Source organism: Natator depressus, chromosome 2 (genome assembly GCF_965152275.1).
Source record: "Natator depressus isolate rNatDep1 chromosome 2, rNatDep2.hap1, whole genome shotgun sequence".
Taxonomy (NCBI): domain Eukaryota; kingdom Metazoa; phylum Chordata; order Testudines; family Cheloniidae; genus Natator; species Natator depressus.
The window spans coordinates 207,933,185-207,960,212 of NC_134235.1; the positions used below are offsets into that span (position 1 = coordinate 207,933,185).

The following is a 27,028-nucleotide window of genomic DNA, read 5'->3' on the forward strand; positions in this document are numbered from 1 at the left end:
AAACAATAAGATTATATACCATTTCGTAAAGCATAGAAGAATTTGGGTGAAAATCTCAGCTAAAATTAATACAGTGGTACCTAGTAGTGAGAGAGCTATACAATTGGGTCAGTTAAATTTTAGTCTGAAGAAATCCGATTAAAATGCCTAATGAGATTTGACTCTTGGCAGCTGTATGCTACATTACAAAAAATGATATGGGGTAGAGAAATTCACTGTTCTGCCTACCCAGAAAGTTTTGAGGGAGGTGTATTTGATAATTATAGAGAAAGTCTCATATCTTCTCAATGTGAAGTTTTCCCCCAGACTTCTAAGATTAGATCTTGCAATCCATGTTTAATAAAGCCTCAGTATAAGCACTCTGTATGACTTCAAAAATTATAGAGAAAATCTAGTGTGATTTTGTATTTATAAATTTTGGTCCCCATATACCCTGACTTCTGACTGTCATGTCTTCCCTTGGCCTCTCTTGTTGTTGCTTAGGCTGTAAACTATTTGGAGTAGGGCCCATGTCTGTTTTCTAGTTATGGCACCTAGCACACTTTTGAGGGCACAGTGAATGCATTTTCTTTTCTGTAAATTTGGGGAGCACCTAGAATTGGAGGAACCTTGTTTTGTCATATTGTGTAATGGAAACTTTTTTGTTTTTGTGTTCTTATTCTTAAGACTTTTATTTCTGACTTTGCTGCTAGGCCATAGTGTTCTGCTCAAAGAGAAAACAGTTATATCTTGAACTGAATTGGCTAGAAGAAGATTCCATGATTAGTTAGCATCAGTGCACTATGTATTATGTGACCAGGAAACGTATTTCTTGTCACAGAACTGTTCTTCAAAATTTGAACTGTCATATTTTTTTGAAATATCTAACCCTAGTTATGATGATACTACTGAAAACACATACAGGAAGATATACCAGAATAATCTGTACAGGAATAATATGAGTAGAAGAGGCAACCAAATCCTCAAATCTCTAGGTGACTAAAGGTGAGAATATTGGCCAGTGTTTTTATCCCACAATCCCAAACTCTCTGTTCAGCTGCCAAAGGCCCCAATTCCAAAACATGGCAACTTCCATACAAAAATATGTGGTGTACTGAAATATGATGATAGTGTAAAATAGAATTTAACATAAGTGAAAGTAATACAGAAGAAATTGATTAACAAACCTCTCTTTTTTTAATTCAATGAAGCTGTTGTAAAATTTCCAGACTGCTGTGTATGTGATACAAAATTTTGGTCCACCTTGCTATGGTGCACACAGGAGCTTGCTTACAATAAGGGCCACTGGAAATGCCAACTTTTAGGGTGGCAGAGATCTTTGCTATTTCTGGTATTTTCTGCAGAATTTAAGCTTTTGTAAAAGATTCTAGTCTCCTGACACAAGACATGCTGCAAAGTGAGAACTGTCATATTCTTTTCAGTGGGGGTTAGTTTTTACGCCTTGTGATGACAAGTTAAATCAACATAGCCAAGCATTTCATTTTGGATAATTTGATGGCAGAAAGAAGAATTGAAGAATCTGTTTTTTCATTAGAAAACGTTGGGGAAAAAACAGTGGTTTTGAAATTGTAGATGAAATATAACTTTTTTCTGGTTATTAAAGTTAGAACATAAAGAACGGCCAAATTGGGTCATACCAAAGGTCCATCAAGCCCAGTATCCTGTCCTCTGACAGTAGCCAATGGCAGGTGTCTCAAAGGGGATGAACAGACAGGTTATCAAGTGATCCATGCCCTGTCACCCAATCCTAGCTTCTGGCAAACAGAGGCTAGGGACACCATTCCTGCCCATCCTGGCTAATAGCCATTGATGGACCTATTTTCCATGAATCTGTCTAGCTCCCTTTTGAACCCCGTTATAGTATTGGCCTTCACAACACCCTCTGGCAAGGAGTTCCAGAGGTTGACAGTGCATTGCATGAAAAAATACTTCCTTTTGTTTGTTTTAAACCTGCTACTTACTAATTTCATTTTGTGGCCCCCTGTCCTTGTATTATGAGAAGGAATAAATTACACTTCCTTATTTACTTTCTCTATATCACTCATGATTTTATAGACCTCTATCATATCCCCCCTTAGTCGCCTCTTTTCCAAGCTGAAAAGTCCCAGTCTTATTAATCGCTCCTCACATGGAAGCCGTTCTATACCCCTAATCATTTTTGTTGCCCTTTTCTGAACCTTTTCCAATTCCAATATATCTTTTTTGAGACGGGGCAACCACATCTTGATGCAGTATTCAAGGTATGGGCGTACCATGGATTTATATAGAGGCAATATGATATTTTCTGTCTTATTATCTATCCCTTTCTTGATGATTAGCAACATTCTATTCACTTTTTTGACTGCCACTGCACATTGAGTGGATGATTTCAGAGAACTATCCACAATGACTCCAAGATCTCTTTCTTTAGTGGCAGCAGCTAATTTAGACCCCATCATTGTGTGTGTGTGCATGTGTGTATAAATAAAATTAGAATTATGTTTTCCAATGTGCATTGCATTTGCATCAACATTAAATTTCATCCTGCCATTTTGTTGCTCAGTCACCCAATTGTGAGATCCTTTTGTAGCTCTTCACGGTCTGTCTGGGACTTAACTATCTTGAGTAGTTTTCTATCATCTGCAAATTTTGCCACCTCACTTGTTTACCCCTTTTTCCAGATCATTTATGAATATGTTAAATAGGACTGGGCCCAGTACAGATCCCTGCTTGACACCACTATTTACGTCTCTGAAAACTGACCATTTATTCCTAGCCTTTGTTTCCTATCTTTTAACTAGTTACCAATCCATGAGGGAACCTTCCCTCTTATCCCATGGCTGCTTATTTTGCTTAAGAGTCTTTGGTGAAGGACCTTGTCAAAGGCTTTCTGAAAATCTAAATACGCTATATCCACTGGATCTCCTTTGTCCGCATGCTTATTGAACCCTCCCTCGCCCCCCACCAAGTTGATCTACCTGGAAGGAGACTGGGAGCTGGAATTGTGGATTTTTCATGATAAAAGATGCATGTATGGTCTGAAGATCAAGGGGAGAACGAGAGATAAAATAGCTTGTCATTTTCTGTGACAAGAATAAATCTATCTAGTAAGGTCAAAGCAGTTCACAGCCAAAAAAAATCTGTAGATGTTTCAATTTTCAGCTACTAGATTTTGAATTGTATTAATGTTTTAATTAATATTTATCTATAAAAATTTCTGATGTTAGAAGGAAAAATGTGTCTTCCAACTCTTGAGCCCCCCCCCCCACCCTCCCTTCTGCAAATGACTGCATCTTACCATAGATACTGGGACACTTATTTAGGGGACTAGTCTCTCTCTTAGGAAGAAACAAGTAATTTTAACCAATAGGAAAGCAGAACTTCACTCTTAACATTCCAATAGGATTTAGAATCACATATAATTCTTTATATCTTATAATAGATTGAGACACCTACTCACCCAGCAATCTATCCTGAGTGGTGGAAATTTTTTCTTTTTTCCTCCAGAAAGGCACAGAGGTCACTTTATTATATCTGTTCCCCTGGGTTATATGGCTTTTGACTCTCCTAAGGGTCTAAATACCTTTTCTAGAAAGTGAGCTTTCTGACTTGCATGCATAAAGTCGAAGCCAAAGTGTGTAAACTCTGAATATTCTAATCACTCTTTTCAGAGAATAAGAATTAAAGGTAGACTTTTCATCATTCTTTGAGGAGAGCCGGCTGACAACATAGTGCTGGATCTCCTTTTGTTTTACAACTGTCAAACCACATTAGAAGACAAGTACATTAAATACTTAACGACAGGTTTCAGAGTAACAGCCGTGTTAGTCTGTATTCGCAAAAAGAAAAGGAGTACTTGTGGCACCTTAGAGACTAACCAATTTATTTGAGCATAAGCTTTCGTGAGCTACAGCTCACTTCATCATCCGATGAAGTGAGCTGTAGCTCACGAAAGCTTATGCTCAAATAAATTGGTTAGTCTCTAAGGTGCCACAAGTACTCCTTTTCTTTTTGTAAATACTTAATGTTATTCTTCCCCGTAGGCAATTGCTCAAATTCCCACAGGGATGTCATTTAATTACTAGTAGAAGAGGTGGTAAATTACACACCCTCTGAGATGTATCCACACCCAGAAAAAGTTTGAGAACCCCTTAGTATTGCAGAACTCTTGGAAAGCCTCTAAATTCTTGCCTGTATTAATTTTATTTAATGCTTGGGATCAGGTTAAAGCATGCTTTCCATATTTGGCTGTAGACTGGACTGAACTATGCTTTAACTATGTTCATAGGCCATGTTGCAGCATTGCAAAAGTCGTGACTAGTGTAGTAAAGTTTGTAGAGCCTTGTGTGGATACAAAAATTTGTATCCACATCTGATCAGCATAAATTGGCTGCAGATAGCTGCAGATTTGCAGGGCTCTACATAAGAGCTCCCCAAGTCACCATGCAACAGGGAGGCTACATCCTGATGTGTGCAGCACCACCATCCCACAGGGTGCTCAGTAGCTCTAACACACACACACAGTGCTTGGCTCACTGTGCAGGAGCACGTGGTCGTGCTCTCTTTTGGGAGTTGTCGTTTACCTTCTCCATTTGAGCAAGCTGGGGACTATAACACCCAGAATGCTCAGGTAGCTATTGCTGCTGTGTGATTCAGAAAGCAGAGCTGCAGCTTCAGGGCTGGGTGACAACCTCTCTGTTCTTGTGAGTGTGTGCCACAGAACCCTGCGTGGATAATTGTATCCGCATCCAAGGTGCGAGCTGCAAAAATGGTCTATGCATATAAAGCATGTATCTTCAGATTTTTAGGGTTCTACTGTTTGGTCCTATCTCCACTGTTATACTGAACTTTTAACTGTATCTGGGGGCTACTTTGTTGCTGGGGGACCCTGGGTACATATTACAAATTACAGTGTAAATACTAATTGAGCATTGTGACAACGTAAATCTCATTCCACTATTCTGGCAATTTCTTCATGAGCAGCAAAAGGTGAAGAATTGTCCATTGAACTATCTAAAGTCTAGAATTAATTTACTCCTCAAATGCTCATTAGATTAATATACTAGGCTTCATCTTACAATGCTGTCAGCAAATGATCTGAGCAAGAATTAAAATTTTCTGTCTGTTTTCTATCATATGCTACTCTATCTCCTGAGTGTTCACATTGGAACACAAGCAGTGTAACATAGTAATATGTAGGGTATGTCTACACAGCAGTTAGACACCTGTGGCTGGCCTGAGTCAGAGTCTTCGGACCCTCAGAGCTTGGATTGGAGGACAGCATTTGGACTTGGGGTGGATCCTGGGCTCTGGGACCCTCCGCCCGGCCACACTCCCCACTGACTGAGTCTCTGCTATAGTGACGGGTCTTGTGAGGTGGTGGTTGAAACATATGTCCCTCAGTGTTTTATTCACATTCTATTTATTGAGCAGTTTCTCATAAAACTGCTGCCACTTCTAAATGACCTCACTGTCTTCCACCAGTACTCTCCTCTTTTTATCTTTGGCATACTTCACAGCTCCCAAGTCTTTTGTGCTTCTTTGCCTGATCTTGGCTAATCTATATATTCCTTTCCATAGTTCTATATATTCCCCACCCCCAAAAGAGTTTTTGTGGTCGAGGTGGGTTTCACGCCCTAGAAAATGCCTCCTGCAGCTGGTATAATATATATATCCTCTGACAGATAAGCTGCTACCACTTTCCTTTTTGTGGCAAAGTCATTCTTAATTGAAAGTGGGGGGGTGGGAAAGGCGAGTGTCTGGCACCTTATAACCAGGTTTGCATTTTATGATTTGGTTTTGTATTATGACCATTTGTTTCAACTGCACTCTCTTGTTTCCAATTAACTCGCAATTCTTTCTTAAATAAACCTACTCTTGTTTTATTATAAGTGCTGTATGATTTTACAGAAGCAATGATTTAAGGAAAACTATGGTGCACACTGCTCCTTTGGGGGCAGAGGATCTGGGATTTCTGAGTAGCCAGTGTTGGGCTGGAGATCACAGAAGAACACTTCAAAGGGACTCAGGGGCTGGAGTGCCCCTATTTTTAATCTGCAAGACGAAGACAAAGCTGGTATAGCTCGGAGGAGAGTGCATGAGTGGCTAAAATCCAGCCACAATGGCCAAGGCTTCCTCTTGCTGGAGGCAGGGGGTGACTCGCAGTCCTGGGTTACCTGAGAACCATCACGCTTCCCTTCTCCAGAAAGTCTGAAACACATCAAAAGAGGTGTACAGACTGTAACAGAGGAGGAAGAAGTAGAAAGTTACATGAAAATAAGAGGACCCAAGGAAGAGAAGTGCACAAATGCATAATCAGAGTAGGGGTGACACAGTGTGTAAAGGAGGGAAGGACATGTAATTAATTTTTGCATGGAAGGGAGGATTAGTCACTGAAAGAATCATGCAGTCGGATTGTTGGCTAAATTGGATTGTTAGCCCAAAAATATTCAGTGATAAAAACGTCCTTTCTGGTACTTTGGAACCTCTTCTCTTTATGTCAAATAAAACTAAAACTCTGAAAACTAAATGGAAATGGGCAGTCATTATGAAATCTTTTAAGACATTTCAAATACATTAAATTTAATCTACTAAAAATTCTCCAAAACGTACAAATATTGTATTAATTATTCCTGTTCTGTTTTTTATTTCAGACCAGTCTTTCCATATGGGGATGGGGAAGCCTTGGTGTTGTGCTCTTTCTAGTAACTTTTGGACCCTTTGCTATATTTTACTTTGCGTTTTATATCCTCTGCTTTGTGGGTGGGTAAGTATACTCTATTGTGGATTATAGTGTATTTTGTAAGTTTAATGTAATTTACCATTTAAAAAGAACACATGAGAACTAAAACTGAGAAAAAGGGTAGAAATACACCAATAGGAAGCTATCAAGACATGAAGCATATCCTACATTTTCTCAGATGCTTCACATGTTCACAGTGGAGTACATTAATCTATCATTTTTTCTTTGGCTAATGGAAAAAGTATCCTACTTCTCTTATTAAATAAATGAAGAAAATAAAATTATCCTCTGCTTACTGCTTTCTTATTTACTTCATTACAGTATTTTACATAGCTGATAAATTTTTACTTAAGATATTTATTTCCCTTCTTGAAAATTTATGTACAAACTATTATGAAATAAAAAGGGAAACTGGAAATAAAACAAACAGAACTTTATTTTCCACTGAATGATGCTTATTACAATATCTCCTCCCAAGTTTGAGTAGTAACCATTTCTTTCTGACTCATGACATGTCATATTGATTTCTTACATTTTAGCAATAAACTGAAAATAAATAGGCATGCAATGACTGACTTTACTATCTTCAGTTGATCATTACCTTCAATTACTGTACTGATTACTTGGCCAAGAACCATGAGATAACTGTACTTTGTCCATTTCCCTTATCAAAATCCTATTTCCCCGGTTTTTTATCTATATGCTAGTTAACTCAGCAACTCCCATTTGAATGCCAGTCTTCCTTGGCAACCACACTTTCAGCTGCATATCCAAAGAGATGGAACGAGAGTGTAATTTTGTCTGAGGAAAGAGCTGGTGATATTTTATTTGTGTTTAGCTCCAGTGTTATAGTGGGCATTACAGCATGTGATATAATTAAGGTTGCAGTTTGTTTTTATTTCTATATTTGTATGTAAACCAAAATTATATATTTTGTTAATGTATATCCTAAACTGTATAATACGTGTTGTGGTAGTAACCCTGTCTGTTGTAAACAGCCAGGAAATTCCCCCTTCCTTTTTCAATATATGATGTTGCATTAGTGCTATATATTTTTTGTGTGTGTGTTTCAATATGTATTGAGTTTTAGTCTGCTTAGCATATTATCAACTGTAGTAGTCTTTCTGCAGGATGTTTTGGCAGTAGGTTATATTGACAGGTGTAGTAGCTTCTGATAGGGTGCTTAGTGGCTAGAGTAATTAAAAGTAGGGCACAGTATTTCTCCTAACCGTTTTGGAGTCTAGACCCTTTGAGAGCACATAAGGGTCAGTTTTATGGAGTTGTACAACCTGGTTAAAACTGAATTATTCCCAGAAAACACTTGCCTAGAAGGAGTGGGCTTTTAGACATGTATGGCTAGAGTATTTTTTTATTGGTACTTCCAGTTGAGCGCTGATATAAAGAAACTAATATTTTTAAGTTTTGTTATGGGTTCACTGCTCAATGCGTAAGATGATCTGAAAAGTTTTGTCCAGCTATACTGAAAGAAGGACAGGAGACACTTTATATGGTTTTAATGAAGCCTCAACTCTACTGTTAGATATCTGGGACAAACTGGCAGATAAAAGTGTACCCCATGTTCATTCAATATCTACCTGGGGAGCTTCTGCCAGCCCCCCCTCTTTTTCCATCCAGGTCCCCCAGCCAACCCGTGGCTGGGACCTTACCATCCCCCAAGGTTAAGGTAGGCTGTAAGGAAGGAGGATTGGCTCCTTGCTGTACCAATTGTCAAAGTCAGATTCAGGACTCACATAATTTGTCAGACCACTCTGTTTATTAGCAAAGCGCTTTGCCAATGCACCCAGATATGTGAGCCCCTCTCTGAGGCTCAAGCTAACTTATTTATACAGCTAAGCCAAAGCCAATTTAACAGACCATTTAAGAGACAAAAGGAAGCAGAAACTGACCAAATATACATACGTATCTTATTTGCATACTAACATTTACCAGTCTAGCTCAGTAGGAGCTCTAAGTTAATTAGTTTGAGGACCCATTGTCTCACACTCCTTAATGTTTCTCTTCCTAACAACTATATTTCAACAAACCCTTCAAGTAGCATTTCTTTAATGAATTATAATTTCAATATAATTCATTCTATTTTCACACATTCATAGGAGCCCCGAGCCTCCCCCCATTCCGTTCCTTTATCCAACTCCTCCTTTTTAAGTTCTTTACCAAGGCATTTGTCCGCTCATTGTATACCTTTCTTATGGAGTACCTGCACTGAATATTTGCTCCGTGCTTATATAATAAGTTGTGACATATAGCCTAACTCCCTTCATGCCTCACATCAGCAAAGCCCTCCCTGAACCTGCTGTGGGGAAGGCGAAATCCCGCTCTCCCCCAGACCAATCTGGTGGTGAAAGAAAAATTCCTTCCTAGCCCTTCCAAAAAAAGGGTGGCTAGAGTAATGCCCACAGCAGGTCCTGGTATATTGCCACCTAAGGGGGAAGGAGGAGGAGTGCTGCTTCTCCTGCTCTGTGGAAAAGGGCTTTTTCTGCCCGGGCTTCCTCTTTTCAACTCGCCCGGGCTTCCTCTTTTCAACTCTTCCAGTCCCAGGGGATGAGTGAGCATGGCCACATTGACCCATTTCCCCCTGTTGCAGTAGCTTCTGACCTCTCCCATCCGCTGCCCCCGTAGAGCACTGTTCCCTTTCCTTCGGCCAGCTGGACAACATCCTCCCCCTTTAAAGGTGCGGTGAGTATCTTAATCTATTGTCTTATCAGTATTAAGGATGTTGGTCCACTGAGTAAGAAGTACTGGCCCACAGGATAGCACACCAAGTGCTGTATGGCTCCTTCACTTGAGTAGCTTATCAATATTTTGAGGCAGCATGTTTTTGCTTTTGACAACTTTGTCTTTGAAAGTTTGAAATCATGTATGTGTTGGCTTCCCCCTTACCACTGATATTTGGGGCAGTGAGCACAAAATGTGTAAACTAGTTCATTTAAAAAATCTATTTGCAGCATGTTAAAATGTTTATAGACAGTTCCTTCATTTATTACCACTTCCTTATTACAATGTAGTCTGAGAAATTCTCAGAAATGGAAACTGCACTAATCCCTAGTTTGTGTTCAGTTTCAGCTCCCAAGCTGAATTGCTTGGCTTGTCAAACCTATCAGACTGAGGAACCAAAGACAACTCCTCACGTAGTCAATTTACCATCTTTGATTATTCGTTATTGTAGGTAGCTTGGCTGCTACATCTTGTACATTTCACCAAGCCTCATCAATATCCGCCTTAAAGCTAATTTCATTTTATGGTAATATCCGATGAAGTGAGCTGTAGCTCACGAAAGCTTATGCTCAAATAAATTTGTTAGTCTCTAAGGTGCCACAAGTCCTCCTTTTCTTTTTGCGGATACAGACTAACATGGCTGCTACTCTGAATACTCTATACTGTTATAGCAGATTTTTCCAGCCATCCTCCTGGTACTTATTTATTGATGTTGGTAGATGTTAAATCTCAGACCCCAAGTGGAATGTTATTACTTTGAATTTTCTGTGCACGAGGTTTCCTGCCTTTCTTTCTACCTATCCCTACTTAGTGTTGTTAATCTTTTCAGGAGGATGATACTTGCTTAAATTAAACTGTATCAATGTGTGAGGAACAGAGCTATGCGAATGGAACAGTTGAAGCTAGGTTGTATCTGAATTGTTCCTGTCTGCATTTTCTTCACTAATTGGTTTGTCACATTAATCTGATCCAAATTATGTAAGATTCCAAATACTCTTCCTCTGGTACAAAGGTATGTAAGTACTTGTCATGATTCATTAAAGTAAACAAAGTTTTAAGCTGTTGTTTAAGGTAAATTACTCATCTATACTTAGTAATTAAATAATATGCTGTGTAGTATATCTACCTTTATACCAGAAAGAAACAAACCTTAATACTTTGGGAGGTCTCCCTACACCCAATTCATCTTTATCATCCTGAACAAAACACATAGCACACAACAATTTTGGGTATGGATCTTTGCTTGATTCCTGTATATATTTATATCTCTGTTTTTTCCTATTTGGCGTGCACAGTCTTACCAGTTTGTATAGTTTTTTCCTCACAAGTATTTCAAAGCCTATATACTTAAGCAGTACCATTACTTATTTTATGTATTCATGTCCCTTCAACGTTGATGTCAGAACAGTATCAATCTTTGTCTATTTCTTCATTGTATATTCTAGTTAAATAAAAATGCTTTGTTAAATCATATGGCAATAGTTTCCTTTTAAATGTGATATACTCTAGCTAACTGCACATTTTATTTTATTTTAGTATGCTGTAGTCAGGTTACAACCGTTGTTCTTCAGCACATTTGTGGAATGATATTGGAACTCTTATTTTTATACATATGCATAGCTATAAGTCTGAAGTCCTTTTCTGCTTGATATTTATTTTTTTTTATTTGCAGACTGATTTACAAACATTTAGCTTTTTTTTTGTAGTACATCTCTTCATCAATTCAGGATCAGGTAAACTATCACATTAGGAAATTTAGCATTTCCAGAAGCAAGAGGCAAAATATTGGTATCATTTATGCAAGTTACATAACATAAAACCATAGAACATCTCAGTTTCCATGAAATATTTTTTGCCTCTACTTCAAGTATTGATAACTCCTTTGACCTATGTGCTGGACCCTAATTCTACCACCTCCCCTTTCTTTGAACAACATGTGAACATCTTTACTCCTGGGGGAATTGTGTGCCACTGCACAAACACAGAATTAATGTCCCTGCAGATTCCTCCCCCCCCCCCCCCGGCAGAATAATTGATTCTGATGGGTAGGTAAAGGGAAGCCGTGAGAGGGGTCATGCTGTAATTAAACCTTTTGCCCACCGGGGCTGATGTGGTACCAGAAGAGAGAGAGAGCGAGCGAGCAGCTGGCTCAGGGGCTGCAGCAGCCAGCTGAGGAGGGGAAGGGGGCAGAGGCTACCTTTCTCAGATTGAGGTGAGGAGGCACAGGATATGGGGAGGATGAACAGAGCGGGGCACATGGGGTTGCTGGGGAGTCACAGACTGGGCTTCAGAAGGGCTAGTGGGGGGATGACAGACTGGGGAGGGGGCATATGAGCTAGTGGGGTGACAACACTGAGCCAGAGGCTTAATAGAAGTGGGGGGGAGGGTGCAGGGCTACATGGGGATATGTGCAGATGTGCCTGACTGAATAGGAAAGGCTGAGGTCAGCCAGGGTCTGCATGGGGGAGGCTCCCCAGCTCCCTAACAATCCCTCCCTGCCCCCCCCAAATAAAACCTGTCCCATACTTCTGCCACCCACACCCAACAGCCATCCTGGTTCACTCCCAGGCTCCTTCCCAGCTATTACTTTCCTCTCACTCAGTTCCTCCATTGCCCCTTACTCTTGCAATCCTTTGGACTGCTTCTGAGAGGTGCAGGAAATACATTTCTGTATTGTAGTTTATATAAATTAATACTCAGTATTACTTAGTATTAATACTAGTATGCCTAGTAAGAAATTTGTTTATCAAAAAAACATTTCCTGAATCTTTTTTGTTGTCTGTATTGTTGGACATACTTGCTGACAGGTATGTTGAAATAAATTACCAAAATAATTGAAATTGGTGTGATTATGTTGTTGTGTTGACAAATAAAATATGCAGAATTTTAAAATATTGTGCACACAATTTTAACTTTTTGGTGCAGAATTTCCCCAGGAGTAACATCTTTCCTCAGTTTTTTTCCTTTGGATCCTAAGTGGTGCTAGGCAAAATGGCAGTTATTTGCTGGAATTGAATTTTAATTGTGTAGACATAGAGAATAGATGTGACAAAGCGGGACTGTTCTTAATGTTTCCTCTGAATAGTGTGGGGTGCCTCAGTTTCCCCTATGTAGTTCTTAAGTATCTAGGTGGTGGGGTAAGGGTGTATGATTGTTGAAGAGCCCTAAAGGGCAGGTGTGTGCAGGGGTCTGGACACAGAGAATGGCCAACACCCTGTTTCCTGGCCACTGATGGCCTGGCCCTTCCCCCCCTGCAAGGTGAGAGCTAAAAAGGGTTGGAGAATAAAGGGATCAGGTGACCTCCTGGCCCGGGAAAGGGACAAAGCCCAGAGGAGGAGGGGCTGGAGAGAGTTTCAGTTTTGGGACTGGCTGGGGACAAGGAGCGAAGTGAAGATGTGGTGGTCTGGCTCACTGCCCCCAAAATGGACCCGGCAGAGGGGTCCTGTTCTCTGCACCTACAAGCTCTGTTTTAGACTGTGTTCCTGTCATCTAACCTTCTGTTTTACTGGCTGGCTGAGAGTCACGTCTGACTGCAAAGTTGGGGTGCAGGATCCTCTGGCTTCCCCAGGAGCTCGCCTGGGCGGACTCGCTGTGGGAAGTGCATGGAGGGGCAGAGGATGCTGAATGCTCCGAGGTCAGACCCAGGAAGGTGGAAGTTGTGTGAGCTGTGTGTCCTGAAGACAGTATGCTCAAAGAAAGGAGACTTCCCCAGAGTCCTGACTGGCTTCGTAGGGAGCAGTTCCAGAGCATCGCCCGGGGACTCCGTGACAATAGGCTTTGAAGCTAACATCTTGGATTTCTTTTGCTCACGTGCTTAGACCATCTGACTCTTACTTTGTGGCTGCAGGGAATGTCTTCTGGCCCATTAGGCCTACCTATCAATATCTTATCAATGTGTCCCTTTTTGTTGCTGGGATCTTAAATTAAAACTGTTGTTTGCCTGTGTTTTTAGATGCAGCCCAAATTGGGAATGATGCTGAAGCTGCTTTTGATCCTTAAATAGTCTTAATTTGTTATCACCTTTAGGGCTATAATTCCTTAAGGGAGAGAATAGTCCAGATAAATCTGGAGCTAGATGGATGAGAATTTCAGCTCCCATCACTATTCTGTTTTAAACATTTTTCCTGAAGAGCTAGTCTTGCAGTTTCCTTTATGGCAGGGTTACAGCTCTCTAATACTTTTGAATGTAAACAAACCGTAAGGTCTCTCCATTTGTATTCATCAATGTGTTTTCTGTGGTGTCTGATAAGGAGTTGAGGCAAACATTACTTTTTACAGTGCGTCAGTTAGTGTCCTTTTTAACTTATGTAAAATGGTGGCTGCTTCATATTGATAAAAGGCTGAAATTATCACTCTGCATCTCTAGTAACACAGTGTGGGCACTTTTGGACACCATTTGCTGTCCCCACTAGGTGGGCATGTGAACCTCTACCTTTGCTGTTAAGCTTCAAACTGCTGTGGAATGGATGAGTTCCCTTCTCTGTTTATGGCATATTGATATTGAAAAGAGAAGACAAAAACAGCAGTTAGCAATAGTTTGTGATACAAATGCTTTTTCATACTCCTTATTTGCCAGTCTATTGCCCACATGCCTCTCTCATGCTTGAAGTTTTTAACTGGGAAGCGCATTCAACTTAGTCACATAGGAGTTGTCTTATTGGATCAGGCCAGTGATCTGCATAGTCTGTTGACAGTTGCCAATACCTGATGCATCAGAAAAAGATAAGAATGCATATCTGTGTGCACCTAATCAATTTGTCCAACACTTTATGTAGGTGTGAGTAGACAGGATTTCTTTCCAATTCTTTATCTCATTTTCCTGAAGTTTAAGATTTTAGCTATATATATTCTATTAACTTCTAGAAATGAGTGATAAGCGTATATGTTTGGATGAGTAACTGCAGTCTACTGCATCCTCCTTCCAGTACAGTATGTAGGGCCAAATTCTCTAAAGCAGTGCTTAACTTCTGAGAAAAAGAAACAAGACAAATTTACCTGAAGATCAGTATAAAAAAAAGAGGGGTTATGAGACTCTGTGTATATATCAGCTTTCATCTGTGAGGATCTCAAAATTCCATTACAAAAGTCTATAATTATTATCCTTAGGTGCCTGTAAATTCAGAAATATTCATGCAGTCTATATTTGCTGCTCAAGTTTTTAAAGAAAGGAAGGCCACTGAACTGGTAGAATTCAATGGCCAAGCACAGGGAATCAGAGTTTCTTGAAGTGCTAAACCAGTTTTTGACAACAGTTGCCTCTTGTACAAGTGCATAGAGAACATGTTCTTCATTTCAGTTTATTCAGCTAGCTCAGTGACAAGTTCATTCAAAGTTGAGAAACTGTTTGGAATAGAAAAAAACAGGAAAGCTTGTTTTCCTTTTCTAATGTATGAATAAAAACTTTGTGAGAGATATCATCTACTAGTTCTAATATCTTGAAGGACATGGTGACCAGAAACAGCCAGTTCAATTTACTAAATACTTCCCTTGTTTTAATAAACCAGTTAGCTTTAAATACAAAAACTGTTTTTTGCATTTAACTTTTTTCTCCCTTATGTATCCCAGCACATTTCTGGTAGTTTTAATAAATAAAACTAATGTTAAAATGCTGTTTTTGTGCATTTGAATTGAATTCCAATATCGATACAAATTACAAATAAAAGATTGATAAATGCGTCATTCGCCATTTCTAACTTAATAAAAATTAAGAATTTGAATAAGTATAAATCGAGCTATATAATTGCTTAAGTAAGTGTGTGTGTGTGTGTGTGTGTGTGTGTGTGTGTGTGTGTGTATATATATAAAATATATAAATCAGCAAGTAGAAAACCTTGATTTAATAACTGAATTTAATCTTGTTTTTCATTGTACTTTTTAGTTATTTTCCTAAACAAAGATTGGATTCTTACTGGCAACAAAAAGTAATACCAAATTATACCAGCCAGTGAGAATCCAATCTTTGTTTCGGAAAATAACTAAAAAGTACAATGAAAAACAAGATTAAATTCAGTTATTAAATCAAGGTTTTCTACTTGCTGATTTAAATCATGATTAAAATCACTTTGATTTAAATTAATCTACCCTGCTAAAACATGTTGTATTTCTGGGTTTCAAAATTACTATTTATGGTAACATTAAAAAGTTGTTCAGAGGATATTTTTAATTATAAAATCGTATTAATACTTTTTTCGGTTTGAAAATATCATGGTAGTCATATGATTTTAGTAACTTACTTTAATGTGTCATCTTGGATTTTCTAACAGATTTGAAACAGAGCTATAATGTATGTAGTTTGTCTCTTACTTCCATGCATAGAAAACTGTTAATTTTGATTCTCTTTTGATAGAGTATAATAGAGAAATTTTGAAATTGGTTATTTTTCAAGTTAAAACTAGTTTATCATGCATAAAACCTTATATGCATCATCTTTTAAAACATAGTTGGTTCCCTTCCTTTATAAAATGTTGCTTTAAAATTCATATCTGCAAATTTGCCTTTTGGAGAGAGGATAACTGATGATCATGATTGGCAAAAGTTGTCTGTTTATATAGTCACCGTTTCAATTATGCTGTGAAATTTATTTTGGGGAAATTGTTTTAATATAGTCTAACAAATTTGGGAAGGTTCTAAGAAAGCTATTTCAACTGTTAATTATGCTAATTGTCATTGACAGTGGCTGTAAAGTACAGTTCTCTGAAACCATCTCTGCTTGCAGAGAGCAAGACACTGTAGAGCTCAGGTTTTTTTATTGGCCCTCAATGATTTCCATATCAAATATGCTTACTTTGGGAGTGAAAAGATATGTTCTAACTGCCAGTACTGCAAACTCCACCTGGGATGTATAAATCAAGCTATGTTCTGCCCCCCAGCCCTTGCATCATCTACAGTAATATAGGTTCTGCATTGCCAAATATCCATAGTTATGCTGTGCAACTGTGTTGTCCTCCATGACTTTTCACAAGTGTAACTGAGAGTGGATTGGGGGGGGGGGGGTGAGAAAACCTGGATTTGTGCTGGAAATGGCCCAACTTGATTATCATACACATTGTAAGGAGAGTGATCACTTTAGATAAGCTATTGCCAGCAGGAGAGTGGGGTGGGGGGAGGTATTTTTTCATGCTTTGTGTGTATAAAAGATCTTCTACACTTTCCACAGTATGCATCCGATGAAGTGAGCTGTAGCTCACGAAAGCTTATGCTCAATAGATTGGTTAGTCTCTAAGGTGCCACAAGTACTCCTTTTCTGATTGGAACTTAGTAAATCATCATATTGATGAGCTTCAAAAAGGGATAGCATCAGTCTCCCTGCTTCTTAGTTATATTGTTTCTGGAGTGCTTGCAGGAGTCAGAAGCCTTACAGTTTTGGGATTAGAACCTGCAAATAGATCTGCTTGAGTGTACCCATGTGTTCAGACAGATCCATTTGCACTAATCAGCCTCTATTTTATTCATCAATGTAAGCATTCCATATATGACCAAACAGGGAACAGATCTGTTCAATAATGGTATACTACTTTTTTATAGTTACATTTCAGTGTAGAGCAGCACTTCATGTTATCCATATGGCCATTAAAAGCCTCCAACTAGTTTACCTGAAATTTGCAATTTGCCTTTAAAACTTTGTGTATGACTAACATGAGCAATAATAACTTTCACCTTCTCATTCTCCTCCAGTTTAATTCTTTTTCAAAGGCTGCTTTTTTGATTTCACCCATTCCGAAGTAGAAAGAGAACATACAATACAGCTTTTTGGGTTTCATCCACTTCCTATCAAAAGCAGCAGTGTTTGTCTTTCTGCTATCATCCACCAGGGTTAAGTAGTTGATTCGTGATAAAAAGCAATTGAATTTGTCATCATCACAACTGAAACCATTATTTTTTTTCCTGCATCTTCATTTTTACCAGGATGAAAATGTGCAATAATAAAATTAGTTGCACTTCTATTCATCTTATCATTGTAGAACGGGTGGGCAAACTTTTTGGCCCAAGGGCCACGCTGGAGAATAGAAATTGTATGGCGGGTTATGAATGGTCACAAAATTGGGGTTTGGGTGCTGGCTCTGGGGTGGGGCTGGGGATGAGGAGTTTGGAGTGTAGGAGGATGCTCTGGGTGGGGATCGAGGGGTTTGGAGAGCGGGAGGGGGATCAGGGCTAGAGCAGGGGTTTGGGGCGTGGGGAGAGGCTCAGGGGATGCAGGCTCCAAGTGGCGCTTACTTCAAGTGGCTCCCAGATGCAGTGGCATGTCCCTTCTCTGGCTCCTACACGGAGACTCTTCCAGGTGGCTCTTCATGCTGTCCCATCTGCAGGCACCGCCCCTGCAGCGCCCACTGGAGCGCGTAGGAGCCAAAGTGAGGCCATGCCGCTGCTTCCGGGAACTGCATGTTGCGATCCCGACCCTGTGCCCCATCTGGAGCACCGGTGCGGGGCCAGGCCGCATGGTGCGGCCCCGACTCAGCGCCCTGGCCGGAGCCAGGCCACGTGGTGTGGCCCTGACCCTGTGCCCTCACCGGAGCGGGGGCCAGCTTAAAACAGCTCGAGGGCTGGATCCAGCCCACGGGCTGTAGTTTGCCCACCCCTGTTGTAGAAGCTCAAGAAGAGCCAAAAGTTAATTTCTGATAAAACCTCATTTTCTGCCAACCCATAAAAAAGCTTTACAATGTTCCTTTCATTGATTAAATTGTATATTTAAATTAAAAAAATAGTAGTAAAACCACTTGCTTACTAAGCTCTATCATCACCACCTCAGGCTTTTAACTTAGCTTTCTTTTCTTATCCAAGCTACCCGATAAGTCTACTAGTTTGACCTTACATCTTAACTTACTGCTCCCTTCCTGTTTCAGCTCTCATTATGCTAATTTAAGTAATGAGTTCAGTGTTACTATAACATAATATAGTTTCTTCCTGGTAAAAGTTATTCTACAAAGAGTTATTTTCATACATTTAAATGTTTGTGTGTCCATGTCTTACACTTTCATGTTGCAGTTTGAGTGCATTTCTAAAGAGATTAGTGCTTTGTAGAGTTTAAAGAAAATATATACATAATATATGTATTTATTTATAATGGCTCGACTGCCTCTAAACCTACTTCATTTTGCTAACATCTCTGTGTGAACATAAATACTGTGGGTAAATTTACCATCTTTAGTTCTGATCCTGCATCAGGATCCACTAGTATAGACATCGGCCCTGTGCAGAATCCCCATGTGGAATGAATCAAAACATATCCCAGTGCTGGATAGGGGCTAAAGATTTTACCAGTACAAAGTACACTGGTGACATTAAACGGGATGTTACACAGAAGTAGAGTTTTCATGGTTCTTTTTAAAAAAAATATTTCTTGAAAAATATAGAGATTCAGCTTTGTATACGGTGAACAACAGTCACCTTTGGCAAGCGTTACACAATGTGTGTAAACTTTTGCTAGAAAATATTGCTTACCAGATGCCTTTGAATTTTTAAGTTTTAGATTGAACATCTAAGTTGAACATTTAGAACATGGAAGCTGATTATTTTATTTTGTATCTTTTTTTTAGGGGTTTTGTGGTTACTCTCTTATTTGGAAAAACAAATTCAGAAAAGTACCTTGAACAGTGTGAACACTCATTTCTTCCTCCTACATCTGTTGGGGTTTTTAAGGTAAGCAACATAAGGAAAATTTACAAAGCATTATAGCTTCAAGATCAGAATCCATACATTTCAGACTTTGCCACTTGAGTCTTTCAGTATGTTGTACTATCAAAAAATTGAAATGTATCAGTTTAAGTGCATATTTCTCAAGATAAACATTTATATTCTCGGAGTTCGAGCCACGTTTTCTTCTGCTACAAAGAAATATAATAAATGGACAAACTCTGCACTGGCCTTTCAAAAACACATTTTTACGAAGTGTGCGCTACTTTAAAGAAACAGCTTATTTTGATTATATTTTTCTGGCTACAGTGTGAGAAGCAGAATAACGTATATACTAAGTAGTTTCTTCCTATGTGCAATCTGTATAGTTTTTTTTCTGATTAACTTTTATAATTTCCTATGTATTCATTTAATAAATGTTTGTGTCTTAGTCCGCAAAAATACAGAGACTAGGGCTCCTCACTCACTCCAACAGGATCAGCATTGCTGTTCGGTATTTTTTCCATTCCTAGGATCTTCCTCTCTGCATCTTCAGTTTGATTCCCTCTGATCAGAAGGGCACCTGTTAGCTTACTTTTCTTGCCTAACTTAGTTGAGAAAGATTATTGAAGATTGGGTCTGGAAAGCTTGATAGGATGAGAGTCTGTCTTGGCCAAGTCATAGAAAGCAAACAGGTAAATGAGTTACAGCTAGGGAAACTGTGAAACCATCTCCTCGGCTGTCATGTTTTCTGAAGCTAGTGACCTTTCTTTGCTCTGTTTAACAACCTGGTCTTCTGGTTGTGTGAGCCTCCTTTCAAGACTCTTCACTGGGTAGATTTTTTTGCATCTCCTTACCTTGAAGGTAATGTAACAAATACAATGGGTCTCCATATTTGATCTTCTATAGCAGGGGTTCCCAAACTTGTTCCACCGCTTGTGCAGGGAAAGCCCCGGCCGGGCCGGTTTGTTTACCTGCCGCATCCGCAGGTTTGGCTGATTGTGGCTCCCACTGGCCGCGGTTCGCTGCTCCAGGCCAATGGGATGCAGCAGGTAAACAAATGGGCCCAGCCCGGCAGGGGCTTTCCCTGCACGAGCGGCGGAACAAGTTTGGGAACCACTGTTCTATAGTGATAAGTGTTCCTTTACACTTGTCTTTGTTAAAAACTAAGATCCTGTCCACCTAACAAAGATTTCAGAGTTTTGTTCCTTAAGCGAGGAATGTTGAAGCCTGGGCCTGAAAATGTGTTTAAATATATCTGCAGCCTTCAGGGGACTGGATCCTCTTCCAGGTTTCAAGAAGAGGCATCTAGGCTTCTGTATACATCATGGCCAGATGAAGGTTTGTAAGGCCACAGAAGGAAGTTCATTGTCTCATGAGGTTTAGAGAGACCATTCCATTAGAGCCAGAGCTGTGGCTCTGGGCTGAAGAGGGACAAGTATCACTGGGGAAGCCTTGCAGAACTGATACCTGTTATTCCATGCTTTTACTAGTTACTATTTGAATGTGCAGGCACCTACAAGTGCTATTCTACAATGGATGAGTGCTTAGAACTGGGCATCAGTTTAACATTCCTTTGAAGGGAGTGGGGTATGGGACTAGAGGTTGCCATTTTCTTCTCCTCAGGCTCTTATGTCTAATTCAGCCGTGAAGCTCATGGTTTTCTATTGCAAACTGACCCACAGAAAGCATTATATACTAACTTATCAGCCAACTTGCTTTTTGTGACTCTGGCAAGAGAGTGAAGGCTTCTACCATACCAGGCCTTCCAAAGCCAGGCTTCAACAATAGATTCTCCTTTGTTAAGGAGGTAGAGCAGACAGATGCCTTTTGGGTCAGAAGGAATCAAACTAGAGAGAGTGATGAGGGAGCCTGAGTGAGTGGGAGAATCCTGGGTAGTGGTTAGTTGTTGTCCTGTTTATCAGCAGGAATGAGGAGGAGGAACCCCAGAGTCTTTGCTGTCTTGATGGAGCCACAGAAAACAAATTAGCTACTAAAAATTTGCCTTAAGTATCGCTCGGTCACTTCTATACTTTCAAAGTCCTTCTATTGCTCTAATACTTAGTTACGCCAAATTTTCTTTCTTTGGAGGTGCTTACTGACTTTTGATGTTGTAAACACACATTGCACATTCAGGTTAATTTTGTCTATTCATTAAATACAGGTTAGTCAAAACTCTGGGCTCTTGTGTGTCTGTGTGTTGAGGTATGTTTATGTTTTAAAATAGAGAAGCCCACACAACAAAGAAAGGGGAGTGTTGATGAAATTGCAGAATGTTACGGTTCCAATCTATACAACCCTATCCATCTTCTTTCCCCTCAGAATAATGTTTTCCATGCATTGCATAGGGTTTACAGCAGGAGTTGCTTTTCTTCTTTCCTTTCAGAATTTTTTAGGCAGATGGCCAGCAGGGATTACTGCTCGTTTGTTTATATCTCTAAAAATAAAGAAACCAGAAAACTGTGCACATGAGTGGATTGTGATACCAGGTGTGCCCATCACTATTACCCTCATCCTCCCTTTTCCTATTATTTTTTTCTTTCTGGTACATGCATTTGTTCTGTTTTGTCTCTAAACCAAACTTTGTGGGACAGGAGCTCTCCCTTAGTAGGTGTTTGTATGGTATCCAGCACAATGGAAACTCAGTCTGAATGAAGCCTCTGCATGCTTCTGTAATGCAAATAATGAGAAGCAAAACAGAAAATATTGTAAATGGCACTCATATAGTGCAAATATTAAGTATTTCTTGCCTCATAATGCTTAAAGCCATTGGTCTCATTGGTTCAGATGTCTAAACAAATCTCAGCCTGTTGATTGTGTGCACTTCAAGACAGAGAAGATCCTTGGTGGCCCAAAGGCCTCCAGCCAAATTTAAACAACCTGTGTTTAGTTCTAACTCCTCAGTCTGAGACAGGGAAATGGATCAGCGTTCACTTCCTATCAGTGACCAGGCCGCGGAGCTAATGAGCCAACCAGCGGACCAAATTCAGTAATGAATCCTTGTTATGTACCACCGGAGGCATGTTGCGCATACACTAAGAAATCTGAGACCGTTGCTTTCTCCTTGTTCCTCTTTGACTTGTCCTCCCTCATTCCCAATGCTTCAGTGAAGGCACAAGCTTATTCCATGGCTATCAAGATTGCACATTTTAAAAATAAAAAACTAGTTGTGGGGTTCTAGCAGGTCTGTGTTTTAAGGGTATAAACTTCTCTTATCTTCAGAAGCTGGGTCATTGGCCAGTTGGTTACTTATCCTCTTGTGGCAAAGTTATTTAAACCTATGGGGGTATCATCTTAGCCTGAGGTATGAACCTAGTACTCAGAGCTCTGTGTGTGCCTCCTTTTTTAGCCTCTGTTTAGTTTCCATGAGAATGTTAAACCATAAGGTTTTATTTTTAGTTGCTGCTGTTGCTGAGGGACAAATCAGCAAATTAGTGACACAGTCAATCAATAGAAATTTCATGTTTTTACTACCATAGGCTGAAAAAAGGAAAGTTCTAATGTTTGAGGGTGCAGAGTTGCTGTCTAGTCTTCAGTGCATACAGTGTATGGTATTGCGTAAGCAATACCTCTGCTTCTCTTAATCTGGCTCTGTGAGCAGATTTTTGAGAAACTCTGCCTTCTCTGATCTCACCCTCAGTTTTTTGTTTAAATTGCTACTTTGATCAATTTGTGTGTGGACTAACCTGACTTGTAGAGCACTCCCCCCCTTATAAATGACATTTCTATGACTGGTTTCAGAGTAGCAGCCATGTTAGTCTGTGTCCGCAAAAAGAACAGGAGTACTTGTGGCACCTTAGAGACTAACAAATTTATTTGAGCATAAGCTTTTGTGAGCTACAGCTCAGTCCTCACAACCTTCCCTGATGCTTTTACTACTGGTTTGTATATTGGTTGCTTGTGCATGTGTGTCCTCTTTTAAACTGTTAACTGGTCTGTGTACTGAAATTTTGTTGTGCAAAGTTTATATGCATTTTTATAGTACCCTATTTAACAAAGAAATCTTTATTTTTGATTTACAGGCTTTCTGGAGTTTATTATATAATAGTTCAACATTCTTTTAAGTCATTTTCCAAATAAGTTTAATTTTGTGTGCTCAACACAACACAGAGGGTGAAGTGATTTGCTCAAAATTGCAGTTTCTAATGGTCAGGTGCAAGTCCCAGGTCTTTACTGTCAGTCCTGTCTTAATCACAGGCTATCCTGTCTCCTTTGACTATTATGACATTTCAAAGGAACCAATTTTTTCACCATATGGGCAGAGTTTTTCTAATATTAGTCCCTCAGCTCATTTCAGTACATAGTACAAGAGGTGGGAGGGGTGTGTGTGTGTGTGTGTGTGTGTGTGTGTAAATATACACATACATAAGATATACATATTTTCAAATGATTTTATGTACTATATAACTAATGATTATAAGTAAAATACTGTAGTATAGGATTTTTCATTAAGAAATATTCATATACCGTGAACAGTAGATGCAACAATTTTTATTCATAGTGAAGATCGGGTTAGTAAAATTGTCCTAATCTATTTTTAAGTGTACAGAAGAAATGAAATGTGAAGCCAGGCCTATTAAGATTGACAGAAGATTGACAGGTGCCAATATAATTGATGAACCTTTGCAACAAGTGAGTTTTAATATAAAATATTTGAATTTTTTTTCTTGTATTGGGTGTGGTATTTTTGTGGCCTTCATGACTAAAATATTTACATGATCCACAAAACGGGTAACTGTATATGAATTGCAATAATTGAATACTACTTTAATATAAATTGCACAGTGCTAAACCCACTTGAAGACCATTCTAAATAACTCTAACAATTCCTGTCTCATTTACAGGTTGGAGAGCTCACTTTTAAAATATCAAACATTTTCTGTGTGGAAGACCTGAATTAAATTTTATACTTACATGGTGGCAGAATGTGTTGTTAAATCCTTAATTTTTACTTGAACTGTGTTACTTATTTGGCAGATTTTATTTGAAATGATTAATGTGGACAAATGCAGCATTTTCAGTTTGTCTTTTGAGTAGTGGTTATAGTCAACACAATAATGACTTGCAGATAGAACATTATTCACAATATTTAACAAGAAACAAGTCTAAGAGGTGTTCAGTTGAGCCTCCTTTGACATTTTCGTTTACTTATAGAACAAATATGACACGGGCAGTGGCATTGTAAGTTTCCCTACATTGCCTTGCCTATATGCCTCTACCCTAAGACGAAAGACTAAAGGTTGAAAAGAGTTCATTCAATCACCATAAGTAATCTAATCTTGGTCTTTTTAGTGAAGAAAGCAAAGAGTTAATTATAAGTTTATAACTGTCATAAACGGCATTTAAAGTGATTTATTATAAAATGTTACCGAATTATGAACATTTCACTTTTTAGAGCTTAGCTAAAGCATTGTTTTCTGCCCTCAAAAATGCTGGACATATTTAGAAAATATACTTGCTATAATAAACCTGAGATGCACAGGCTATCCTTCAGGCATCAGATTGCAAATATCTTGAATTCTGAATACAAACTCTCTGCTACAAACCCAGACAATCTAGTGAAATAGTTGTTCTATAGCAATATGTTAAATACTCAGAATAAGGTTAAGCCTCTAGCATACCTTTGGTGCTACCTACATAATTAACAATGTCATTTTCAGGAGGTTTTTTTTTTTTTTTTTTTTTATTTAAGGTGACTTATTTTAAAAATGTTTGTTCTCCCAAAGTAAATGTAATGATAGCTGACATAGCCTAGGTATAACATACAGCTCTTCAAAAGTTTTGGATCCTGTGCTTAATATTGAGTAGTAGCAACACAGGAAAAAAGGTGCCTGATTAAAAGTTTAGTTTTTACTCTTCAAAAAAGTTATAACTGGTTTTCAAACCCCAGTACTAGCTATCAAACTCTGTACAGCAAATAATTCTTAGAGAGTACTTACTTTATCTATATCCATTCCTCCCTAAAACGCATCTTTTAATGGTACTCTACAACTCACCATTCTCTATCTAAATTAGTACAAATTGGGTATTATGTATAGTACCAAACTAGTATGTTACAAGATGCAGTTAAAATTGTCATCCTGATCTCTGTCATATCAACTATGCAATTTATGAGCGTGTCTCTAATTTTGCCTTTTTTGCAGAAGGTTGAGAAAGTGAGGGGGCAACTTTGGAATCATTTGGAGTCCTCAAATTCCATGATTTCTTTCTATCTAGCTTTCAGCCAGGGTGTGGAGCATTTTCTCTAACTCCTTCTTTCCCCATCAATCCCTGCCTCCAGAAGAATACTTTTGATTCTGGAGGGATGACCTATGGTGCTCCTTCCAAATTGCCTTTTTTTTAAAAAAAATGTTCCTTCTCTGTGAATATCTCCAGGACTTACCTCTACTTCGGCTCATAGTCATCTCATACAGAAAAAGTGAATTTGATACTATTGTGTGTTTCAGTCCTGCTCAGAATCTTCATTTTTTTTTTATTGCTTGGGAAGTCTTCTGAACCACAGAACAGGCACTAGAGTTGTTTGTCTTCAGATTCAGGAAGGCAGCACTTAATCTGTTTACACTCTGTTCTATTTGGAAGTTATCTTTGCAACTATGTAGGCTTAGAAACTTTTTCATTTTTTAAAAAAAAAGCTCAAATTCTTTGTAAATTTACTTAGTTCACCTTCATTCCCCTATATCCTTTATAGGAGCTGATAAATGAAACTTAATCCCTATCTTTCTCAGCTGTTGACTGACCATGGAGAAGTTCACTTGCAACAAAGCACAGTCAGGAAAAATTCACAGCTTGGATTCTTTGTATGCCAAATCACTAAGTACTCTCAGAATTCTATTCCCAGTGCTTAGCTTTCCATAGACAGCAAGGATTGTGTGCAACAGATAAATTGTATATCCTTCTGCCTCCTCTCTCTGATCTCCTTGCAAAATTCAGACTAAGCAAATTGCAGTTGAAGCACTCTTCAGTAATTCAGAAAGCTGCTTAGAAGGGAAAATTTAAGTGAGAGCTATTACCACCCTCACATGTACCTAACAGTTCTCAAATGTTGAGCCCAGGCTCAAGGCTGTCTTCACTTCCCCTTTCCATTGTTTGTCTGAGATATGTTTTTATATCTATATTAAACCCTGCTAAAAGTGTCTGTGTGTGGGGGGGGGGGGGGGGAGAGAAGGTTTTACAAGATTAGTTGTGACCCTGGAATACTCATTTTGAAATGGTATTTATTGCCAGCTTGCTGTATTTTTATACATGTAAAATAGGTGTCAGAATGTGATTGTTGAGGCTATGAAAATAGTTCTTGAATGATGATGCATTTATTAAAAATTATACTTGTATATTTCATAATATTTGTATTTATAGTTAAGGCTAAGATTTTGTCACGGATATTTTTAGTAAAAGTCATGGACAGGTCTCAGGCAAGAATGAAAAATTCACAGAAGCCCGTGACCTGTCCCTGATGTTTACTAAAAATATCCATGATAAAATGAGGAGCCTGGGCAGCTGCAAGTAGGTTGGGAGCTCTAGGGTCCCCCTCTGCTGGTGGCTCCCAACTCCGGGGGTTCCCCCTGCCGCCAGGGAGGCTGGGAGCTCCGGGGGTGCCTCCTGCCGTCTGTGGTGGCAGAGAGCTCTGGGGGCCCCCTGCTGCGCGCAGTTTCTGGGAGTGGCAGGAGGTCGCCTGCCAGCAGGGGACCCTGTAGCTCCCAGCTGGGAGTGGTTGAAGTCTCGGAGGTCTTTGGAACTCACGGAATCTGTGGTTTCTGTGACCTCCATGACTAAATCGCAGCCTTATTTATAGTTTATGGATGTAGTTTGACTCCTGGCAATCTCTCTCCTTTGTAAAAGTGCAAGGAGTCAATAAACTACAGTACAGAACTAGACCATTAAAAAGAGTGGTGGCGGCTGCTCAGCATAAGTAAAGTAGTGTGAGCTTTGCAAGAGAGACAAATGGATTGCCACCTTTGTTACTGA

General features: G+C 39.2%; 1 protein-coding gene across 4 annotated transcripts in view; it reads left to right on the forward strand.

Moving 5' to 3' along the window:
- Positions 1-27,028, forward strand: part of SNX13 (sorting nexin 13) — a 154,009-nt gene that overhangs the window by 33,641 nt on the left and 93,340 nt on the right. For all 4 annotated transcript variants that reach the window (XM_074945816.1, XM_074945813.1, XM_074945817.1 and 1 more), the window contains exons 2-4: positions 6,633-6,745; positions 18,991-19,093; positions 23,609-23,698. In XM_074945816.1, the coding sequence (XP_074801917.1) occupies positions 6,633-6,745; positions 18,991-19,093; positions 23,609-23,698 (306 nt within the window). The remainder of the gene's footprint in view (positions 1-6,632; positions 6,746-18,990; positions 19,094-23,608; positions 23,699-27,028) is intronic.